At 41.2% G+C, this 21,128-nt stretch overlaps 1 protein-coding gene across 3 annotated transcripts; it reads left to right on the top strand.

The window, feature by feature from the left end:
• The first annotated feature begins 22 nt into the window (after positions 1 to 22).
• clic5b (chloride intracellular channel 5b) lies at positions 23 to 19,915 on the top strand. 3 transcript variants are annotated; one of them, XM_012866694.3, is made up of 6 exons: positions 23 to 735; positions 12,539 to 12,648; positions 12,734 to 12,859; positions 13,412 to 13,518; positions 13,775 to 13,956; positions 18,346 to 19,915. In XM_012866694.3, exons 1-6 carry the CDS (start codon positions 121 to 123, stop codon positions 18,508 to 18,510), a joined length of 1,305 nt encoding a protein of 434 aa, XP_012722148.2. In that variant the 5' UTR covers positions 23 to 120; the 3' UTR covers positions 18,511 to 19,915. The 3 variants fall into 3 exon arrangements, with proteins under 3 accessions (XP_012722148.2, XP_021174261.2, XP_012722149.2); XM_021318586.2 differs by lacking the exon at positions 23 to 735 and adding an exon at positions 7,242 to 7,612 and having other exon boundaries at positions 12,543 to 12,648; XM_012866695.3 differs by lacking the exon at positions 23 to 735 and adding an exon at positions 7,243 to 7,612.
• Positions 19,916 to 21,128: the final 1,213 nt, after the last annotated feature.

Here is a 21,128-nt window from a genome sequence, read left to right as displayed (position 1 = left end):
ATGGCTTCCAGCGGGAGTTTGCCCAGGCACTCAGTCAGTGAGAGGCAGGCGGACTGTGTGCAACCACCGTGAACACCGCACAACTTCCCACCACGTTTAAACACCCAAATCTGAGGCACCATGGAGCACATCTACGACGATGTCGGTGAGGAAAATGAGCGCGGCCAGCAGCGTGGTGGAGCCCGCAGTCCCGACCGAGAGCCCAGGTATGAGAACACAGGCGTAGACAGGGACCATCTGTACAGCGAGGTGCAGGTCCACGTCCCGGCTGGTGGAGAACGCGGCTCCCCCGACTACATGGAGATCAGAGACGGCGACAAACGCAGCTCCTCGTCCTCGTCCTCCTCCTCCTCCTCCAGCGACGACGAGGAAGCCAGGCCAGGGACCCCGACGGACGAGCAACACGTCGCAGTGACAATGGAGATGACACCCGAGGCGGAGGTGGAAACTGCAAACGAAAGTGGGCACGACAGCTCCAGGCGCTCGTCAGTCTCCTCTCACTCCTCCTCCTCCTACCAAGGAGACCCCTGTGATGACCCTCCGATCCAAAGAAATATCCAGGACGAGGATAACGCAGAGGACGGGATGCTGATGTCTTACACTCATCCCAACACCGTCCCGGAGAAGGGCAACTCTGTGGACTACAGCCTTAAAACTCAGGAGAACGTCACCCTGAATGAGAGCAGCAGGGCCCCGGCGGACCCCAACGAGCCTAAAGTCTCCCTCTTTGTCAAGGTAAAATTTTTTATTTTATAAGCCGGGAAAAAAAAGAAGAAGTTTTGAGCCTGGTTAGTATCTCAGTGTTAAGGCTAAGGAAGCCGTGAAGTTGGTTGCTTTTCTTTCATTATTGCCAGAGTCAACCCTGAAAAATCTGATTTAGAGGCCCAATTCCAGTTAAGCTCATTGTCTACCTGCCGCTGCAGGACTAATAGTATCTATATTATGTGAATCATCCAATCAATCAAAGTTCATTTGGACAGTCCTTTTCTAAAAATCTAAATGGTTTTAAACAAGTAAATGGAGCAGATATAAAGCGTGAACAACTGAGGCAATGTAACTGTGAAGAGAGGAACACAGGCAATCATTTAAATATGTTTATAGACATTTTAACTCTAAAAAAATAAGAAATAGTAAAAAAAAAACTAAAGGTAAAAATGCAGTATGTCAAACAATTTTTTATAATACCAAGTACAACACAACAAACTAAAAACGAATGTTAAAGTTTTAAGTGTTTGGTATAAAGTAGTTGATAATGATCCCATGACCCTGCAGTGACAAGCAACTATACTCATCCCAATGCATGGATAAATAATAATGAAAATTAATAATATTAATAAATAATAATACACATAAGAGTCAGTCGCATAGAAGTGTAAAATTGTGGCAGATAGTGTTGATTTGAGCAATAATGCTATTTTAATCATCCACTGCATTGCCTTAAATATCTTCTGAGCTGGGGTGGCTCTGAGCAGCCTCATACTCTGCCTAGGCCGTAGGGCAACTCTGATTCCTGCGCTAATATCTGGGGTATTTAAAATAATAATTTCTAAAAGCAACCTGTAGTTGAATTTCTTGTGCTGCAGTTAAACGGAGAGTAAAACGGTTTTTAATTAGCCCTAACATGTATATATTTTGACATTAATTGCAGCAAAACTGTACTCACCATAACATCTTTTGTGGTAAATTCTCCTGACCTGGGCCTTGTGTTTTTTTTTTTTTTTTTTTAAACAACCAGAGTGTAACCTGATAGTTCACATTTTTACAATTTGATGGCTATACAGGCCTAAAGTCATGTACGTTTTCTTTTATGTTTTTGTTCTTAACGTGGTCAAAGTTCTTTGAACAAACACAACACAATTTGCTTATGTGTCTTAGCGCACAAGTGCATGTACGTATGTAATCAAATGCGTTAGCAGCAATGAGTGCCCCAAAAATAGTGGGAAACTTATCTTTATACCAGCTCTTATATACACGGTTTTACTGTGATAGGATGACTAATAAAAAAGTTACACTAATAGATAAAATCATGGAAAAGTATTTACATGTAAAGTGCAGTGGTGCTTTTATTGCCGTAGAACCTGTTATGTAAGCAGTGATTTTTGTGAGGCAGATCCTTTAAATCGACTAATAGCTCACCAATTCATAGTAAAAGACCATAGTAACCAAAGGTGAACTCTAAGCCGGTGCAGAATCCTCCTGTGTTTTTCCTGCTTTAGTGATAGCAGTGGAGCGGGACATCTGCTACTTCAGCATTTTGCTTTCCTGAAAACCTATTCTTCATGCCACCACCTCAAACTTCAGTTGATTTAAGTGGGATTTTAAATGCTAGACCAACACAAAGTAGAGCACACGGGAATGAAAAAGATGTATAGTTTTTTTCTTTCAAAATGTATTTTAAACAAAGTTTTGAAAAGTGCCACGAGCCTTTGCTGTCAGCCCCCCCTCATATGAGTCTTTTGTGATGTGACCCTATCAGCTTTGCCCATATTGATACTGAAATCCTTGCTCCTCGCCCTCAGTCCGACTGGAGAGAGTCTGTGAACATCAGTGTTCAAATCTTGCCTTTAAATGGTTTTCTGTCACCATGGCCGTATTATTTAGCTCCCTCCATCTTCACATCAACTCCAAGCAACTTCTACGTCCAAGCTGAAGAAAAAGCATCACCATGAGGTGATGCTGCAACCGCCGTATTTAGTGGTGGAAATCACAAAAGCTGCCAATAAAACACACAATGAAGTTTGTGGTTGCAACCTGGATAAACGTGAAAAAGTTTAAGCGGTATGAACCCTTTAGTGCGACAATGGAACCCCTGAAAAGGAAGCTTACAAATCTTTCCTGATTGTGTTTTAGTGGAAATGCCACATATACTGCCGATACTCTCACCGTGGTTTTGTCCTACAAAGCATTTTACAACAGGTCCCTCATTTACAGGCACAAATGCTACTGAAGTCACACTGACCTAGAGCAGTATGGGCCTCAGTGTCATACCCAGGTACCCTTAGTCACATTGGGGAAGATCTAACTCCTAATGAGCACATTAATTCGTCTCTAACACAGATCATTTCGCAGTTATAATCCACCTAGGCAGGTGTTGCATAAAATGGACTTCAATCTTAGTTTACTGTCCGTTTGCTATTTACTGCCCATAAAAGCAAAAACACCTCATAAAAATACACACCAGAACTTTTTCACGTAACGTTCCAAAACACCCCCCCCCCCAAAAAAAGCATGCTGAACATCCACTTTTTGACGAGCTGAATCAAAAGCAAGTTGCTATAAATACACCCGTCTCCCAGCTTATTTGTATGCATAGCGTCGTTAAGCCGGGTATATTTCTGTGATGAAGTTCACTTCGGTCTGAGCGCGTTTACAGTGCGAGCAGATAAAAGCACAAACTGAGATCTGAACTACAACTTATCTCCGAATCACGATAAACACGGACCATAGTTCACCGTGGAATTGAACCACCTATCTGAGGGCATCAGCACGGAGAACACGTGTGAGGTACGAGTTTGATAAAAGCTCCCATTTTCGGCTAATAAACATGAGATGTTGGCGTTGTTATATCCCAATTATGATAAACATGGAGCATAAGTCATTATGAAACTAACACGAGCCATTGTCCGTTCTCCATACACCCCACCCTGTGTTTCCCCCCTGCCATCCTGTTAGAGAAAATCCAAGATGGGGGGGTGTTCCGGTGGTTTAATCATCAACGGCGGCTATAAATTAACTCCAGCTCTGCTATAAATGTAGGGAGGAGAATTGGGACATCGCCTGTTTTTGCTGACAGCGTTAAATGACTCATCCCCTTCAGGGTAGGTTGGAACAGTTGTCCACAGCAGCCATTGTGTTTCCTATGCAGTCATTTCTTTTAGATGCACTACTGTGAACAGACAATCCTCCAACATACATAGCTGAGGTTTGACGCATACACGGTGTGCAATTATATATAAGGTTTGTGAAAACTTAAAAGCTCAGTGCTTAACCTCAGGAGAAGACTTGAAACAGTCCCCTTCACCTTGGCTCCGGAAAGGAACAGATAGGTGTTACTGTTTGATTGTGTTAGTGAATGATTAGCCCAACAAGTGAGGGATTTAGGCTTCCTTTTGTACAAAGAAGACACATAAAACCAACTTCTTTTCTGAGAAGTGATTTCATCATTTTAGATTGACTTGTTCGCCTGTCCCTAGTTGGTTTGGTATAATGTGCTTTTATCTCCAGACAGATATACTGTGCTGATAAAAAGCATTAGCTCCCCCCACCCCCCAAGTTTAATTTTATTTTGATGTTTTTTTTTTTCTGGGTCAAACTTATGTTTTCCAAAAACTAATTTTAATAGGTGAAAAAGAGCAGTTTTCAAACAACGGTTTCATTTATTAAGGGAAAAAGCTATCCAAAATATTGCCCTATGTGAAAATAATAGGGCCTCACTTTAAAGCCTGACTGCTGCTGCACTGGTAGAATAAGGAAATCATTTAAATAGAACATTTGTGACACATGAAATAAACTTAAAGATCTTGAAACGTGACAAATCATGCTCTGATATGGAGAACAAATGAGGTACATTTTTAATCTATAGAGTTAAAAAGACATTTTCAGGGCTTTGGGGTTCTAGCATACCACAATGAGAACTGTTACAACAAAGCAGGCAACAGAAAACAGTGGTGAACCTTCCCAGGACAGGCTGGCTTACCAAAATGACTCGAAACATCAACAACGATTGATCCGGGAGGTCACAAAAGCATCCAGCACCAGAAGCACTGCAGGCTTGACTTTACCTGCGTTAAGTTCCCCATTTCTGATTTAAAATGAGGAGCAAGACTGAGCTAAAATCACCTTGACTGCCGAGTTCCGAGGCCAAAACCACTGGTGAAGAAAAATGTTTAAGGGTGGCCGAGAAAAAAACCCCAGACCTAAATCTGTATTCAAAAACCCGTTGATGTGTCCGGATTAAAACTGTTATGCAAAGAAGAGTGGACTAAATAATTCCTCCACAATGATGTAAAAGACTCAGTGTTTGCTGCAACGGTTGGCGCAACCAGTTGTTTGAGGGGAAATTACTTTCCACATGGCCAGGTTGGATTGAAAAGTTTTTATCTCTTATAAAATAACCTCACTTAAAAGCCAGGCTTCACATGAGCTCAGCTTACCATTGTCTGATATTAAATTGTGTTTAATGATCTATAACATTTTAGTGTATAAACAAAAGGAACAACAAAATGAACATTTGAGGGGGAAAAGTGTTTTTCACACTGCTGTGTGAATACTTAACTAATAATATTGCTTCATCAGCCTGATGCTTCTATTCTAATTCACCTTATTAATTTATCATGATCAAGGCTGACCACCTACACACAAGCAGGAGCTTTGTGAGTTTGCTGGTCGGAAGCAAACAGGTGTGTATTTAGCGCTATACCAAAATGGTAGGACAACAGCAATGACCTTAGAGACGCATAGGTTTCTGCTCATCAGTCTGGGAAAGGTTATAAGGCTAATTTCCAAGCAATTGAATGTCGGTCTGCTGTAAAAGTAGTGATATGGAAACCGTTTAATGCAGTTACCACTCTGAGGAGTGGCCATCCCAGAAAATCACTTCTAGGCCAGATTATGTAATCATTAGAGAAGCAGTATAAAAAACTGAGTTCAATTTCAAAATGCTACAGTCCCCAGTCAGCATGCTAAATGCTACAGTTAATGACAGCACTCACAAACCTTTACAATAATTTCCTTTAAAAAGACAAGACCAAAGTAGAGATGTTTGGTAAAAACCAAACCCAGCAAACTGGTCCAAACACCTCATAATAACTGTCAAATATGAAGCCATGTGACCAACAGCTAAAACTTTGACAAACGTGGGTCATAGAACAGGAAAATTACCCAAAACCCACAAGTCTACCACAAAGAAGCTAAAAAAGAATCCAGGTTTTGGTGTACTGACCTCAACCTGATTAAAATGTTGTCAGGAGACCTTATAAGACAGCTGTCCATGGATAAGTGCCTGAAAGTAAAGAAGATGCCAGAGACTGATAAAGTGTTACAGAAAACAACACGTTCTGACTATTGCTGTGGATCTGCAACACATCGAATCTCCAGCTTTGCTCTTTTCCAATTTTTGGATGTGTTCTGCGCCCGTGAGGTTACTCACGGGCGCAGACTTAAATAATTTTACTTAAATAATTTTACAACTCTGTCAAGACCAGACGTGTTTTACTATGTCCTGATATATATATTACTGGACAGCACCCTCAAAAAGTTCTTTCATGTTTTTTCCAAGGCTGTAACTCTGTAAATCTCTGGTCAGCAAAACAGCATTTAGCGAGTTGTGTCAGTTTTACTTCAATATCAAGCTGAGTCTGGTAAAATAACCTTCACTTAAATGTTTTTTTTTTTAAAACTAAAACTAAATTCAGTTAATAAAAACCTCAGTCTGTTTTAATATTGTACTGTATTCATCATTTATGAGTACACCGTAGGAGACTTCTTAATAATTCGCTCATGATCCAAGTCACTTGCAGTGTTTGAGACCTTTGTTTTCCTGGAATCTGGTTTGGGCTGTGCGCTGGTGTGTCAGCCAGAAGAGGGAGCTGTGCTATAAATAGAGGCTTCAGGGTACCTTCCAGTTCCTTCACATATATATATGTCTTTTGGTTTTTGCTTTCCAAGGTGACAGAACTTGTTTTCCCCACTTGGCTAGATCTCTGAGAAACTTGTAAGCCAGACACAATGCAGCCCAGTTACTTTACAGTGCCATACAGTCTGCATGCAAATTATTCCTACTTGCCGCCTTCAGAGCCACAGTCAGGCATCAGCATGTCACTGAGGAGTTGTCTCCGCCTGCTGCTGCTGCTGCCGGTGATCAAATAAAAGCCGTCTGAGCAGACGCATTTGGACCATGAATTAAAGATGAATGCTGCTGCTCCTGTGCTCGAGGAAATAAAAAGTCAACTGAGTGACAGCCATGAGAACTACAAGTGGCATAAATACGATTGTATTTTTGGAAGCATCATTTTAGCTGTACATGTTGGAATAAATTGGGCTTATTCCTATTTTATTTGATTAATTAAAGAAACCAGAGCAAATGAGCCGGTGGAAAACTCAAACTCAAAAATCAGAAATCTGAGGTTTGTAACAGACGGATCAGGTAAAAGAGAAGGCGTGGATATGTGTTTCATCTCTGGGGTTCTTCTGGTGAGGATGGGAAGGGAGAGGTGGGGCTCCACCCCCTGGTAGGGCCTGACACCTGTTCAGCACTTTGTGTCGATGAGCCGTGCCTCTGCCCTCCATCTGGGTCTAAATCAGGGCACGGGGCTCTAAACCAGCACCTGGGCTGTCACAGCGAGGAGGGAAATCTGCTTCCAGATGACCAAACTGAGGTTGAGCGCCTCGGATCAGAGCTGAAAGGGAACTGAACTGCACGGGTTGAGAGAGATAGGTCACTTCTGGACAAAAGGGATCCTTCCAGAGAAGATATCTGCCTGCATTTTCCCATGGAGGATGTAGACCTCACATGATAAGAAAAGCTTAAAGGGACATAAAACAAATAGAAGAACAAGACAGCATGTCCACAAAAAGTCAGGACGGAGAGCCTGAAATCGAACTTTTTGTTAAGGTAAGACAGAAAACTGGGACAATGATTAATAAAGTGTTTAATAAACCTTGGGTGCGTGTAGCAGAAGAGTATCAGCTGCTACATGGCTACTCCTGTGTGATACGAAAACTCTGGTAACCCAATAGTGGAGGTAGAGTTTCAGCAGCAGCAGCACTCTCTGTGCTCTCTACGGTCACCCAGGATAACCGTGACAGCGTCGCTGAAGCTGCTGGCTGATGCTGGGAAACTCAGATGAGCCACTCTACTGGTTCCCAGTACTGAAGGGGGGGGGGGGGGGGTGTATTGTAGCTTTACTAAAATGTGAACAAATGTTAGCGCCATACATAGAGGTATCGGAAATAGAAGACGTTGATTTATCATTCTGCCCTCTTCTTCTTTTCAGACAATAATCATATGATGCTGTGTAAAAATAGAAAAAACTTCTTTTATCCTTTTGGAAGTGAGTGATGTTTTCTCCATAGCAGAGTGCACTGAAGCTCCCAGGAGAACTGTCAGAGGCAGATGACTAAAGCGGAGACAAGTGAGGTGGAACCAGGCAGTAAATCTAACGGGTGGATGCACTTATCGGGTGTGAAGGCTGGCCTCAGTCGGTCCACTTCCTTGGTTACTGCACTTCTATAGGGTACATCGATTATATCACTGATTTGTTTCAGTAAACTAAATTTATAATTTTTATATTTATAAAAAGACAACTTTGCAACTTGCTATTATGTTTTTTTTGTCTTGCATTAGCTTAGGTAAGAAAAATAGTATTCTTAATGAAATGAATATCTTATCTAATAAGGTGATGTAAGATTTGATATCTAAATCTGTTCATAGAAAAGAGTTTCCATAGCAGCTGTCATTCTAATATTAGGCTTTTCATCATGCTGCCCTCTGAGAGGTGACCCAGATGGTCAGAGAGCTGCCCTGTGATGTCCTGGTTATAAATCTGAACACAGATACACAAGCACCCCTGGTGTAGCAGGTTTTCCATGGTTCGAATCAGCTAAAATCTACTGAGGCACCTGGAAAGACCGAACTCTAAAAGCCACTGGGTGGGACGCAACCCTGAATTGGAGAGATCCAACCCTTGGTTAATTTAACAAAGTAGGGTTGGTTTACAGTTGTGACCCAACATACTGGTCAGGTTTTAACTAAAAAAAATGGGTTAAAGTGACTAAAGTCTAAACAAGCCAGAGAAAGCTCTTGAAGAGTATTATCAACAAAACCAACATGGTATCTGTATACCACTAATGCCTGTTGAGGCTTAATCAACGCATACCAAGGATCACACTGGAAGCACTTTGCCCCCACCTAGTGGTTGAGTTTATGGCAAATAAAATCACAAGTGGCCTTTTTTGAGAGTAAGCTGATAGGAAATGGAGTTGAAAGAGAGGGAGAAGACATTGGGAGGAGTTTGAGATTTTGTTGGTTAGAAATGAAAGTGACTCGGAGAAAAACAGTTAAGGTAGGTTCAAATTTATATCTTGTATGTTTGGGTGCAAAACAGTAACCATTTACTCAATAAATAACTAATATTTGGGTTAAAATTTATATGTTTTGCTTTATGCTTAAAACATAAATAAAACATGAAAAATATCAGAGTGATGTCTAAAATAACTTTTATCGGCTATGTTAAAAACCTGTAAGAAATAAAAATTTTGAATTTATGGCCATTTCTTTCGTCAACTGGAGATACTGAATCTAGCACTAGGATGCAAATTACTTAGCAGGTAAAAGGCTAATGTTATCATAAGCAAACAATCCGCCTTTTCTGGTGTAAACACAACCGCCTCATGAGTATGGAGCATAATCTTTTACCATCTCACCATTTCTTATTTAGACCTTTGGAAGAGTCTCTATAAGGTCAGATTTCATGTAGTTTTAAACTCTGGACCTAGTCTGTTCCGACACCACAGACCTAGCATTTGGGTTAAAGCTATAACCCAGCAGTTGTTTTGCATTCAGTGAGTAAATAAAGTCCAGGAATTAGTGTTTGTCATGTGTTAAACATTTGGAGGATCAGGGTCCTCTCTACTAGGTTATAAAACCTTTTAAGAGAAACGCCGTTATAATCCCACTTCCCAAAAAAAAGGTGCAGCATTTATGAGCTTAAAATAAGCTGATGACTCACAGGCTCCAAACATTCCTCGGACATCCAGATCTTCCCACATGACAGCTATTTTCCTCCACGTTCTGGATGTTGATTGACTATTATCTGCTCTCTGTGTATTGTGTTACCTCCATGCAAAGTGAGCACAGCCGCAACAATACACGCAGGCATCCCGGACAGGGCCGGCAGCATCAATGGCTGTCGAACATCCAGTTGACTCAGCTGCTTTTGGACTGGCGGCTCGGTTTTTCTGGTCTCAGTGTTGTGTGCAGATAAGCACGCGTAGGTATATGAATGCTACGTTTCACCACGTTCTTCTGGTGTAGAAACCTTTCCAAATGTGGAGAGGTTTTAGGGGTATGAATTATTATTGCAAACTTAAAGTACGTTATGGGTTTTTTTATCTGACAAACACACACAAGCCAGCACACAATTGTGACTTATAGTGTACAAGACCAAAATACGACTGCTTGGCCTATGTGCAAAAAACATTACATATGGCAGGAGACTTCCTTCTGAACACAACATCCCCAGTGCGGAACATGGTGGCGGCAGCATCATGTTGTGGGATGTGTATCTGTTGAAGGGGCAAGCAAGCTGGAGTTGTTGGGAAGATACCTGAAGATTGAGCTAAACACAGGGAATTACAGCAGAAAAGCTTCTAGAGACTGCAAAAATAATAAGGCAGGTGTAGGAAATCATCTTCCTGCAGGACAACAACCATAAATGACAACATTTCAGGTGTGCATTTATTAGAAATTGCATGGAATCTAAATTAAATCAGTGATGTTTTTGTTTGGAAAAGAGTGAAACTCTTTCTGTGGGTATGAGAACTTTTCCAAGGCACTGTAATAAACGGTGCGGCTTTTGGTTAAAACAAGGTTCAAGAAACTTTGATTACCAGACCATTAATGCTCTGAGTGAGAGAGACCGACTCCAAACGCCGACCCTGCGGTCATTGCACCCTTTCTCTTCGCGGCTGTGGGTCAGATCCTCCTCTCTGCGCCCCAGTGGCCAGTGAACCTGCAGATGTAATCGATATGTTTAATTTATCTGATCCACTGGATCCGGTGTCAGAGCTGGCGCTCCACATGCCCACACAGGATATCTCAGCCTGTACGCAAACGGTAGATAAAGAAGAAACGTTTCCATGTTGTTTGCTCTCAGAAAACACTCAAAGAATAAAATAAATGTCTAGGAATGGTTTTATTTGTCATGTTTTAATCTGATGGCTGGAGTACATTATATAAAGGATGGTGTTAAAAATTCAGTTTTGGTTTCTTATGACGGTTTTCTGATTTTTAAGCATTTGATATTTCCAATTTTCTGAAATCTAGGACGCAAACATTATGTATTAACTTGAAGATTTCCGTTTTAAGATTTCTTTATTAAGGGTTGTGTTAGAGTCCATGCCTCCCTCTTGTTTCATTTTAACCAACGCAATAAATTGCAAAAGCATTTAATTATCTTGAACTTTTCCATCATAACCATTACAACCCCAGATTAGGTCAGTGTATTTTATTAGGATAGACCAACAAAACAGATTCTTACTTACATTCTAGTCAACCTTTTTTCCCTCACTATCTGGCATGAAATCAGCTTAAATATATTATTTTTTATATAAATCAAGAACACTAACATTTCAGTGCGCTAAATGAAATTTTTGGTATTGTATTTGGTTGCACATCCTCCTGAACTTTAGAGGCTTACATACATTTCTTTAGTATTTGGTAGTGTTGCCTTTCAAGTGTGTGGCCTGGGTCAAATGTTTTGGGTGTCCTTCCACAAGCCTGTGTCAACAGTTTTCTTGAATTTTAGCCCATGCTTCCAGACAGAACCGGTCATATCAGGTCTTTGTGATAGCCACCAAAATACATTAACCTCGCTGTCCCTAAGCCAGGCTGATTGGTGAGGGTCATTGCCCATTTGGAAGGCCTCTCTGCAACCAATATTTAACTTCCTGGCTGGGAATGTGAGTCCTTTCGGTCGTTCCCTTTGCCAGAGGTCGCCTCAGCAAGTTGTTAGGACTTGCATGAAGACGTGGTAGTTTTTGTACCAAATGTCTGACTTGGTCTTAAGATGATGCTTCCAAATTTCCATTCAATGTTCTTTCCTTGAGGTACCGTCTATTTTGTGTGGTGCTACAGTCCTTTCTGCAGGAAGACAACCACACAGCATGATGCTGCCACAGTAGGGACGGTCTTCTCACGCATGCAAGCTTTCCCTCTTTTTGCTCCAAATCTAACAAAAACCAAAGACTTTTACTTTCATCAAATGACTGAACATATCTCTGAAAAACAATGTGCTTCTTCATGAGTTCTTTTGAGAACTTGAAACAGGTTTTTTTTAGTTTCTTTCTTTCTCTTGGAAAAATTGCTTCTTCTACATCGAGAGGCCTTTCAGCCCACGTCAGTCAAGGATTCGTTTTGCGGTGGAAAATGACATATTTATGATATTTACCAGCTTTAGCGAGCATCTTCGTTAGTCTTTGACTTATGTTCTCGTGTCTAGATGCAGCTCATGTTGGTAAGAAGAAATTCCAGCAAAATATTATGAGAAGCTTGTGGACCCAAAACGTTTGACCCAAGTCATACAGTTTAGAAGCCAATTGTACAAAGTCCTGAGAAAAATATACGTAAACTCCTAACTTTGTAAGAAAGCTTTTCAAAATATCTCCAATTATTCTGGGTCTTTGCGCATGGAAATAATTTAGGTAATCCTAACCGACTTAAAACACGAAAAAATGCCTCTGTGACTATTAACAGTGAATCTAAACATCAGCTTTCCTCTGTAATTCATCAGCCTGACTGATATGTTGCGTTTGTGTGCAGGCAGGAAGTGATGGAGAAAGCATCGGCAACTGTCCCTTTTCCCAGCGTCTCTTCATGATCCTCTGGCTCAAAGGAGTGGTGTTCAACGTCACAACTGTTGACCTCAAGAGGTTAAAAAAGAGCTCCTCTCTGCACACCATTTTGCGCTCACAGTGGTTTTTGCATGAAAGCCTGTTTTCTTGTCTTTCTCTGCAGAAAGCCAGAAGATCTGCAGAGGCTGGCTCCGGGGACCCACCCTCCTTTCCTAACCTTCGACGGGGATGTCAGGACCGACATCAACAAGATCGAGGAGTTTCTGGAGGACGTGCTCTGCCCTCCAAAGTAATTTGCATGGAAAGCTTTACAACGCCATGTGTGCCGTATCAGACTTCATTCCGCCTGCTTTGGGTTGGATTTATGAGATTTTAATATTGTTTCTGAAGGAACAGAAAGCTGTTTGGTTGAGTAAAGGTTGGGCGGCTTCACTGAAAACTGATATTTATCGTGGGCTTTTTTTGATGTTATTGTACCATAGGTACCTTTAAATCTAATATATAAAAATCTCAACTAACTATATTTGAAGCTCGGCCCCACATGATTATTTAATCAAAAGCTGAGATGAGTCTATTGGATTATTTTACTGTCTCTTAAAATGCCTTAAAGGTTGGCCTGAAAACACCAGATTAACCTAATTCTGCTTTATGGCCCGTAAAGTTTTAGTTTTCTTACATTATAAATGGACCTTGGTGTGTGAATGCCAAACACGGTGGGACGCCAGCTCAGTGTGCTGCTGTAACGTGTTTTAAATTCAGCGCTAAGCTCCAGTCCAGGTGTTAATCCCATCCAGATGCTTCGGTCTGACTGTCTTCCGGCCCTTTCCCCGTGTCTGCTCAGGTATCCCAAACTGGCTGCCAGGCACAGAGAGTCCAATACAGCTGGAAATGACATCTTCGCCAAGTTCTCCGCCTTCATCAAGAACACCAAACCGGAGGCCAATGCCAGTAGGGAGCTCATTTTCTGCCACATACCTGTACATATGCATTTACATCTGCAGCTTTACGGGGCTGAGACCTGCAACGGCGCTCTTTATTAGGTTTCTCCACTAGGTTGCAGCAAAGCTTAACTTTTCAGGCTCACATCCTCTTTACTCGATTTGCTGTCATCTAGTGGGAGCTGTTGTTACACACAACCAATAACCGTTAAAGTGCATTGACTTATCAGCATGTGTGAGCATGAATGTTTTATTTGTGCATTTAGCTCTGGAGAAAGGTTTAACCAAAGCCCTGAAGAAGCTCGACGATTACCTCACAAGCCCCCTGCCTGAGGAGATCGATGCAAACAGTATGGAGGAAGAAAAGAGCTCCAACCGGATGTTCCTGGATGGGAATGAGCTCACTCTGGCCGACTGCAATCTGCTGCCCAAACTGCACATAGTCAAGGTTGGTCAAGGTCTCTGAATGACCTGAAACTCAGGCAAATAATTACAACCATATCACTATTATTGTTTTCCATAGAGCTATTATTAAGTACAATACTGTACACCTATAAAAAAATTGACAATATTTGGATTTTTTTATTTCAGTTGAACATACGTATATAGCAAATTGCATACTTATTGACAATAAATGTAATTTTAAATTTAAAGGGGACATTGCGTGGTTGGAGTCTCTAGGAGTGCGGCAACATTGAATGTAGTCTGTGCATGTGTTGCGTAGACATTGATTGTAGAACCACTCTTACAACTGTGTTGTTGATGCGAGGAGCTGCCATATTGGATCTAATAATCTGCCTTAAAAAACTCTCCCACTTTCTGATTGGGAAAGTCCGACTATGGCGGCCGTCACAGTTGAGTTTTCCAATCGGAAGCCGGGATTTCCGAGTTCCGACTACACATGGAATGCGAGATAATTTGGCAAACCAGCCATTTCTATTTCCTGGTTTTGCAGTCCAAGCTCAAGGATGCAGAAGCGAAATGTTAAACCGTCCCCGAGCATGTTACAAAAATGTCAGAGCGGGGTGGAGTGGAATGCTCTGCAACCTCGAGGGGGGCGAGGTGGGAAGTTGCTCTCAGACACACCTCAGAACAGGAGCAAAAGAGGGGCTGTGGGGCTACAATAACGAGAAATTCAGACCAGAGCATTGAAGTTCCCCAACGGAATGATTTAAATGTGAAATGGTGGATTTAAAAGCACAATATATTTGCTTTAAGTAGTCTTTTTCAAGTTGGAAAGACACACCACATTGAGCACAGATTTACAAGGTTGGATAATACAGAGCAGGAAAGCTTCGACTGTTTAGTTCCTCTTATGCTCTCCCCTGAAGTTTTATGCTTGGTTAGGTCTAGGAACAAAGATGGCCTCAGAAGACGGTTGATATCGTTTCCGCTAAAACTATTACTGTCTTGGCAATGTGTTTTATATCATTATCCTTTTAAAAGACCAAATGGTGACTTATTTTCAGTTTTCTAGCAGAGACCACCAGATAAAAAAAAATAAAAATCTGATATTTCAAAGAATTCCTGTACATGTTTCCTAGGGCATTTGGTAAAGGAAAAACAGTATAACAGATCTTCCACCATACTTTACAGTGAATCCATATATTCTGTCTTTGAATCAGGTCTGGCCCACGTTGAGTGTTTTTGCCAAATTGCTCAATCTTAGCAAAGCACACATTACCAGTTAAAGTCCCACTTTAGGAAACTCCTCAAGTTTACGTTTGTGATGCTTGAACAGTAAGGGTATTTTTTTTCCTGGTCCACCTCCCAGACAACTGGTGGGTTTGAAGAAAAAAATCTGATGGTTGAGACTTGGTAACCCAAGATGACGCTCTTTACTGCAATTCTCTAACCGTATTTTTTCACCGTATCCTGCCGAGCGTAGCTACAAGATAGACCTTGTTTGTGATGCAGCTCTGCTCCCCAGTTTGCTGTCAGTTAAAAACCTTTAAATTCTGCATTGTCCGTAAAGACGGGTGTCACTATGTTGTGATGTATCAGGATCCACACACATCTGTGATAGCATTACATGTTTTCTTCTTTTTCTAATTTTGAAAAGTGGCCAAAAAGAAGTGCCTTTATCAAGACCCAACAAAAACTCAAAAATATGGATTAGTAAATTAATATTTCAAGTCACTCTGTTCAGAAACTAAAGTGCCTATAAAATTAGAATATTAGCCATTACCAGGCCCTCTGCAGAACTAGATGACATGCTAAAGAGGGAGTTTGGCCATTTGATTCATGTGTGTTGGAGCAGGGACGCGTCTAAATAGTGCAGGGCTCTTGAGGACAAGAGATGAAGATCTTTTGAGCAAAAGTGCTCAAATTAAACATTGGCCTTTTCTAAAATTTTCAGTGGAAGATCGTGGCACTGCTGTACATTTCACATCTTGTTTTTAGGGCTGCGAATAAGTGTAAAATCACCAGACTTTGAAGTCTTCCAAATGTCTTTATTATTTCATTGCTTTTACTGTTTGACTTTAAAAGGTCACTAGTCATTATTTCTTCACTGCGCGTGAGTTTAAATAAAAGAATATCCCAGATGACTTTTTATGGTATATGACTTCATAGCTTTCTATAAACATGTTTTTTTTATTAGTAATTCAAATATTTATGGGAACATTTGTTTATGAAAGATTTTGTACTAATTTTTTTCCGTGCTTAATCTCCTTGGAATACTGACATCTGCTGGCCACTTTATCAGGAACATGAACACTACAGGACAAAAGCGTGGAAGCAAGGTCAATACAGCCCAAACATATGCAAGGAAGCTCCATCAGGTTTCTGCTCATAATGGCTTTCTTAAAAGTCAGTTTGAGCTCCATAGATTTTAGAGTGTATTTAAAATTTGCCTTTCAATACACCTCGAATTTTACCAGACCATTAATGAAAAAATGTTTACTAAAGAAAAGAAGGACTTAGTTTTGAGGTGGAGACAATTAGCAAGAGCTATAACTTGAGTGCAAAAGTAAAACTATAAATCACAGTCTGCCATGCTCTTGTTAAAGCCAGAGGAGCTTTTTTTGCCGAAAGCAAAGTACAAGCTAATTAGAAAAAACTAATTCCAGATATTCAGAGTCAGAATGTATTCTAAGTTAACTTTTATGTTATTGTTAGTTTTGCTGCAAAGTATACCATGGAATCTCTGATCCAATCCACGACTACTTTACGACTAAGCTCATTCACAGACGCTGTATTTTTACCTCAATAGTATTTTCTTTAGTCTTTGGTGCACCAACATTAAAAAGGTTAAAAAGAAAGAGAAAGCATCTACAATTTTGTGCCAATGTGTCATCTAAAACACCTACAGCTTTATTATGCGTTTCTAAAAGACACGTTCCTCACTCAGCGCATAGCGCTGCAGTTAAAAAAATGTCTTGCTCCTGCTCACTATGGTTTTGTATGGCAGTTTGCTAAAGGGCTAGGCAAATGTTAACATGTTTTACGCTCTGTTTTGATAGAACTTGTTGATATTTTGGCTCACACCATAGACATTTTTTACATGCTGAGAGAATAATGAGAGTAGTTTTGGAAGATTATTTTATTACGTTGGTCAACATCAGAATTTGACTTGCACTAAGATGATTATGTATTTGCGGCTGCTCACAACAGACTCAATAATTGTTTACAAACGTGCTAATGGTGGCACGAGTTCTAGATCTGATCAAGAACCATGTACAACGTCTCTCAGATGCTGATGTCCATTTGCAGACACTTTGGTTTCTCTGAGGTGTTGACTTGTATAGTCATGGATATTGCGTAGTTTTTTTCACAAAGTTTTGTAAATCAGCTGTTGTCTTTCTTGACAAATGCAGTTTTTTACAAAATGGATGGATTTTCCCCTAAATATGAAACATTATTGATTAATAATTGTGCAATAGTTTCTTTTTCTCCCTTTCTGATAAATTTGTTCTCTTCTGCTTTAGAACTTAATTTTAGATGAGCTTTTTTTGTTCATATTACTCAATATAGTGTGTAACGCTGGTGTCCTGTCCCACTTGAATATCCCCATTGTGGGAAATTAAAGGTATTTATCTTCTATACTATTTAAACAATTTCTTAGAGCCCAGGCTTTTTAACGTACTGATTGGTTATTCACAACATTTGAGTCAACTGGAGGCCTACCTGTGAATTGCATTTTAGGCCTCAACAAGTCAGGTTCATGCTTTGGTATGATTTACAAAATCCCTAAGGTCTGTTCAAACAATTATGTACAAATATCAACACCACAGAAATGTGAAGCCACCGTGCTTTTCATTAAGGAGCTGAGTTCTGAGCATATATGAAATAGTATATACATATATATATATATATATATATATATATATATATATATACCTAAAATGTTTCTCTTTTGTCTTATGTTATCACTGGGAGCCTTGAAATGAAACCTTGCTCAAAAGAACACTGTAATCACAATAAAGTCTATCAGAGTATAAGAAGCCATTATTGGAGGAATGGGCCAAAATGCCAGCAAACCTCTGTGACCCGCTTTAGGAGGGAACCCCAAAATGTTTGACCCAAGTTAATAAGTTTAAAGCTGCACTAAACACAAAAAAACGCATCAGAATTTGAAGAAAGTCAAAGAAAGATCATCTATAATAAGAGAGAGAGAGAGAAATGTCTAACACTATTGACCTAAAATGGAAACGGCTTAGTCTGATTTAAAGTCAGACAGCGAGAAAGAAGAAATATTATGTGTCCTTTTATATCATTTACATATGTGAGTATATGGTACTTATTAAATTTAGCAGTTCTCATTTAATCTAACCCATATTTCTTTAGACTCAGGAAATGATCAGCCACTAACCAACACTTCCGCCGTCTGTCCTAGATTGTCACCAAGAAGTACCGCAACTACGACATCCCGGAAGAAATGACAGGCGTGTGGCGGTATCTGAAGAACGCCGAGTCGCGTGAAGAGTTCACCAACACCTGCGCCGACGATGCAGAGATTGAGAACGCCTACAAAGACGTGGCGAGGAGACTGGCCAAATAACTCTTCCAACCCACCCGAGCTCCAGCACAATAAACTAGCAACACACAACATGCATAAACAAACAGAAAATTCCACTATTCCCACCTATCTTTCATGTGACGGTCTGCAGAAACACAAGATCTTTGACGTTTGCAGCTCCAGATGTGACGGGATTGCAATAATTCTGCGCTCTCGTGTACATAGATGGTATTTCAATCACATCCAGCAGACATGGCAAAACAGGAGCGGAGCAGAAGATAGATCGAATCGTGTTTAGCTTGATCCAAAGCCAGCCTCAAACGCTTGCGCCCGTGAAACTTCTGACAAAACTCTTTTCACTCGAAACGTGATTGTGCCTGTCCTTTAAACATTCCTCACAAGACAAAGCCCTCTTTCATACGTACTCCTCTGCGCGGCCAAAACATTTCACTAGCTGCTGATGTCAAGGTTGTTCGCTTTATTTATTCCCCGAGCCCGCAGAAGTCTAGCCTGACTCCTGTGTTTATTATCGAGCTCTGGCTCCTGGGGAGACACCTTGTTTCATCTGTGATGGATGATTAACGCCCAAAGCTTTCAGAACACGACGGCTCCAATTCTCAGCTCCAGTCGTCCGTAATTCCTCTTGAGTGTTGCTACAATAATTTGAGCGTTTGTTTTTATTTTAGCTTATGCGTGTCTTGAGATTCACTCCTACTCTTGTTTTAATGACCCCCCCTCCCCTCCCTTACCTCCCCCTCCCAGAAAATAAATGAACAAACTCTTGCTGGTGGAGGCTTTTAGAGAACAAAGTTGAAGTTTGAATCGCTTACATCCGCTAACCTTTCATATCTGAAGCCAGTGTGTTGGACATCTTTAGATATGACGACCGCTAAACTTTGTCCCCGTTGTTCAGAAAAGAATCAGAAACACACGCCGATGTCACCGGTGGATCCCGCTGGGATGAATGCATTGCCGCAAGGATCTAAAGCTTGCAGTTTTCCCCTCCACTTGTTAGAATCCAGCTGAGGTATTGATTTTGTCTCAAGTTACCTCGCGGTATTATAAATGGGGAGACTATTTATTTAGCAGTCCAATCAGGTCTGATTAGGTAGAGCCATTAGTGGTGCGATGAAAACCATCTTCCAGACCAGTTCCACGCTGGTCAGAAAGCCCTGCCCTCCAGCCCCATACTCCGATGAGTCCATCAACATCTCCGGCTCAAAAGTTCAGGTTTATGAGTTTCAGTGTCCACACAGAGGAGAATGGAAACCTGTCTCGGGGCTTGCTGTTTTTGGCTTGCTGTAAGGTTGCAACTATAGTAAGACTTCCTCGAAGAGCCATAAGGCTTTTGTATGGTTTGGACAAACACATGATGTGAAATCGGAGCTTGACGACTGAGAGGGTTGCGCACGGTGAAGCTCTGCAAATAAAATAATATTTTCACAGATCTGCTTCTGCCTGTTCTTTCCCTTTTCCCGCGGAGTGATCAATCAGCTGATACTTGCAGGTTGTCACAGAGAGGAGAGGTCTCTCGGGCGATAGGGAACGTGCTGGAAGGGGTTAAGTGTGCCTGACTGAGCCGGGCTGAGCTGATCAAATCCAGCGGTGCAGGTTTGTTTCTCTATCCATAACAGAGAGAGAGTGATGACCGCTGACAGGCTTAAATAGAGGCTTCCATGCCAGGGATCAAACGCCATCCTTCTTCTCCACTCTCTCATTAAGATGGAAAAGCCGAGCGCCGCCATCCGATCTGTCTCCATTTTTCCTCAAAGGAGTTTAACTTGAAAGATCTGCGCCTGTCGGATTTACAATGGTGGGCGAGTGGTGTTTACCGAGACGCTGGCGTGCCAGAAACAACAGTCAAAGAAAATAAATGGAGCCTGCCTAGTGTTTCCACAGGGGTAAGGAAATATGGAGCAAGACTTGTGCCTTGCTGTTTGGTAATTAGTACCTAAACATCCCTGTCCTTGGATCCCATCGCTCACATTCAACATTTCTCCAGGCTGGATAATATACAGTGGAGCATTAACGTCAAACACGTCTGGTCGTGGGGCCTGGCAAGCCACATTAATCTGTTATTACACTCCCAGTGGATCTACCAGTTGCTGGCCTTGGCTTGGCCACCATCTAGGCTGACAGGGAGTCACACACTGCACTTTTATAGCTCCGTTTAGTAAACCTTTTCAGCTCAGGCATAAATTGTGTAAACCGACTCCTGCTTTGAGACCTTTGCTGATTAAAACAAACTGGCGTGCCTGACGTTTGAAGACCCACCAGAAACAACCCTGTGATCCAATTAAAGGCCAGACTCACGGTTGGAGAAATACTGCTGCTTAGCCCACCAGCGCCCCACAGGAGAGTGAGTCAGATTTAGCAGCTGGCTCTTTTAGATATGTCACCTGGAGCAGACAACCTATCACACACACTGAAGTGGAGTTTGCACACCAAAAGAAAATCTAATATTCTCGTTGTGCGCTACAAACAAACGGATTGATTTGTTTAAAAGTAAATCTCTATTTACAGTACCTTCTAAAAGTTTTCACACCCCATGAAATGTTCCACATTTTGTGACGTTATAACCACAAACTTCAGTTTTTCAGAAGGGTTTTAGGTAATAGACCAGTGGTCTGCAATCTGCGGCTCTGCAGCTGCATGTGGCT

This window comes from Fundulus heteroclitus, chromosome 15 (assembly GCF_011125445.2).
Source record: "Fundulus heteroclitus isolate FHET01 chromosome 15, MU-UCD_Fhet_4.1, whole genome shotgun sequence".
Lineage (NCBI taxonomy): Eukaryota > Metazoa > Chordata > Actinopteri > Cyprinodontiformes > Fundulidae > Fundulus > Fundulus heteroclitus.
Note: the sequence above shows the minus strand (reverse complement) of the source record. Positions and strands in the feature narration are given on the sequence as shown.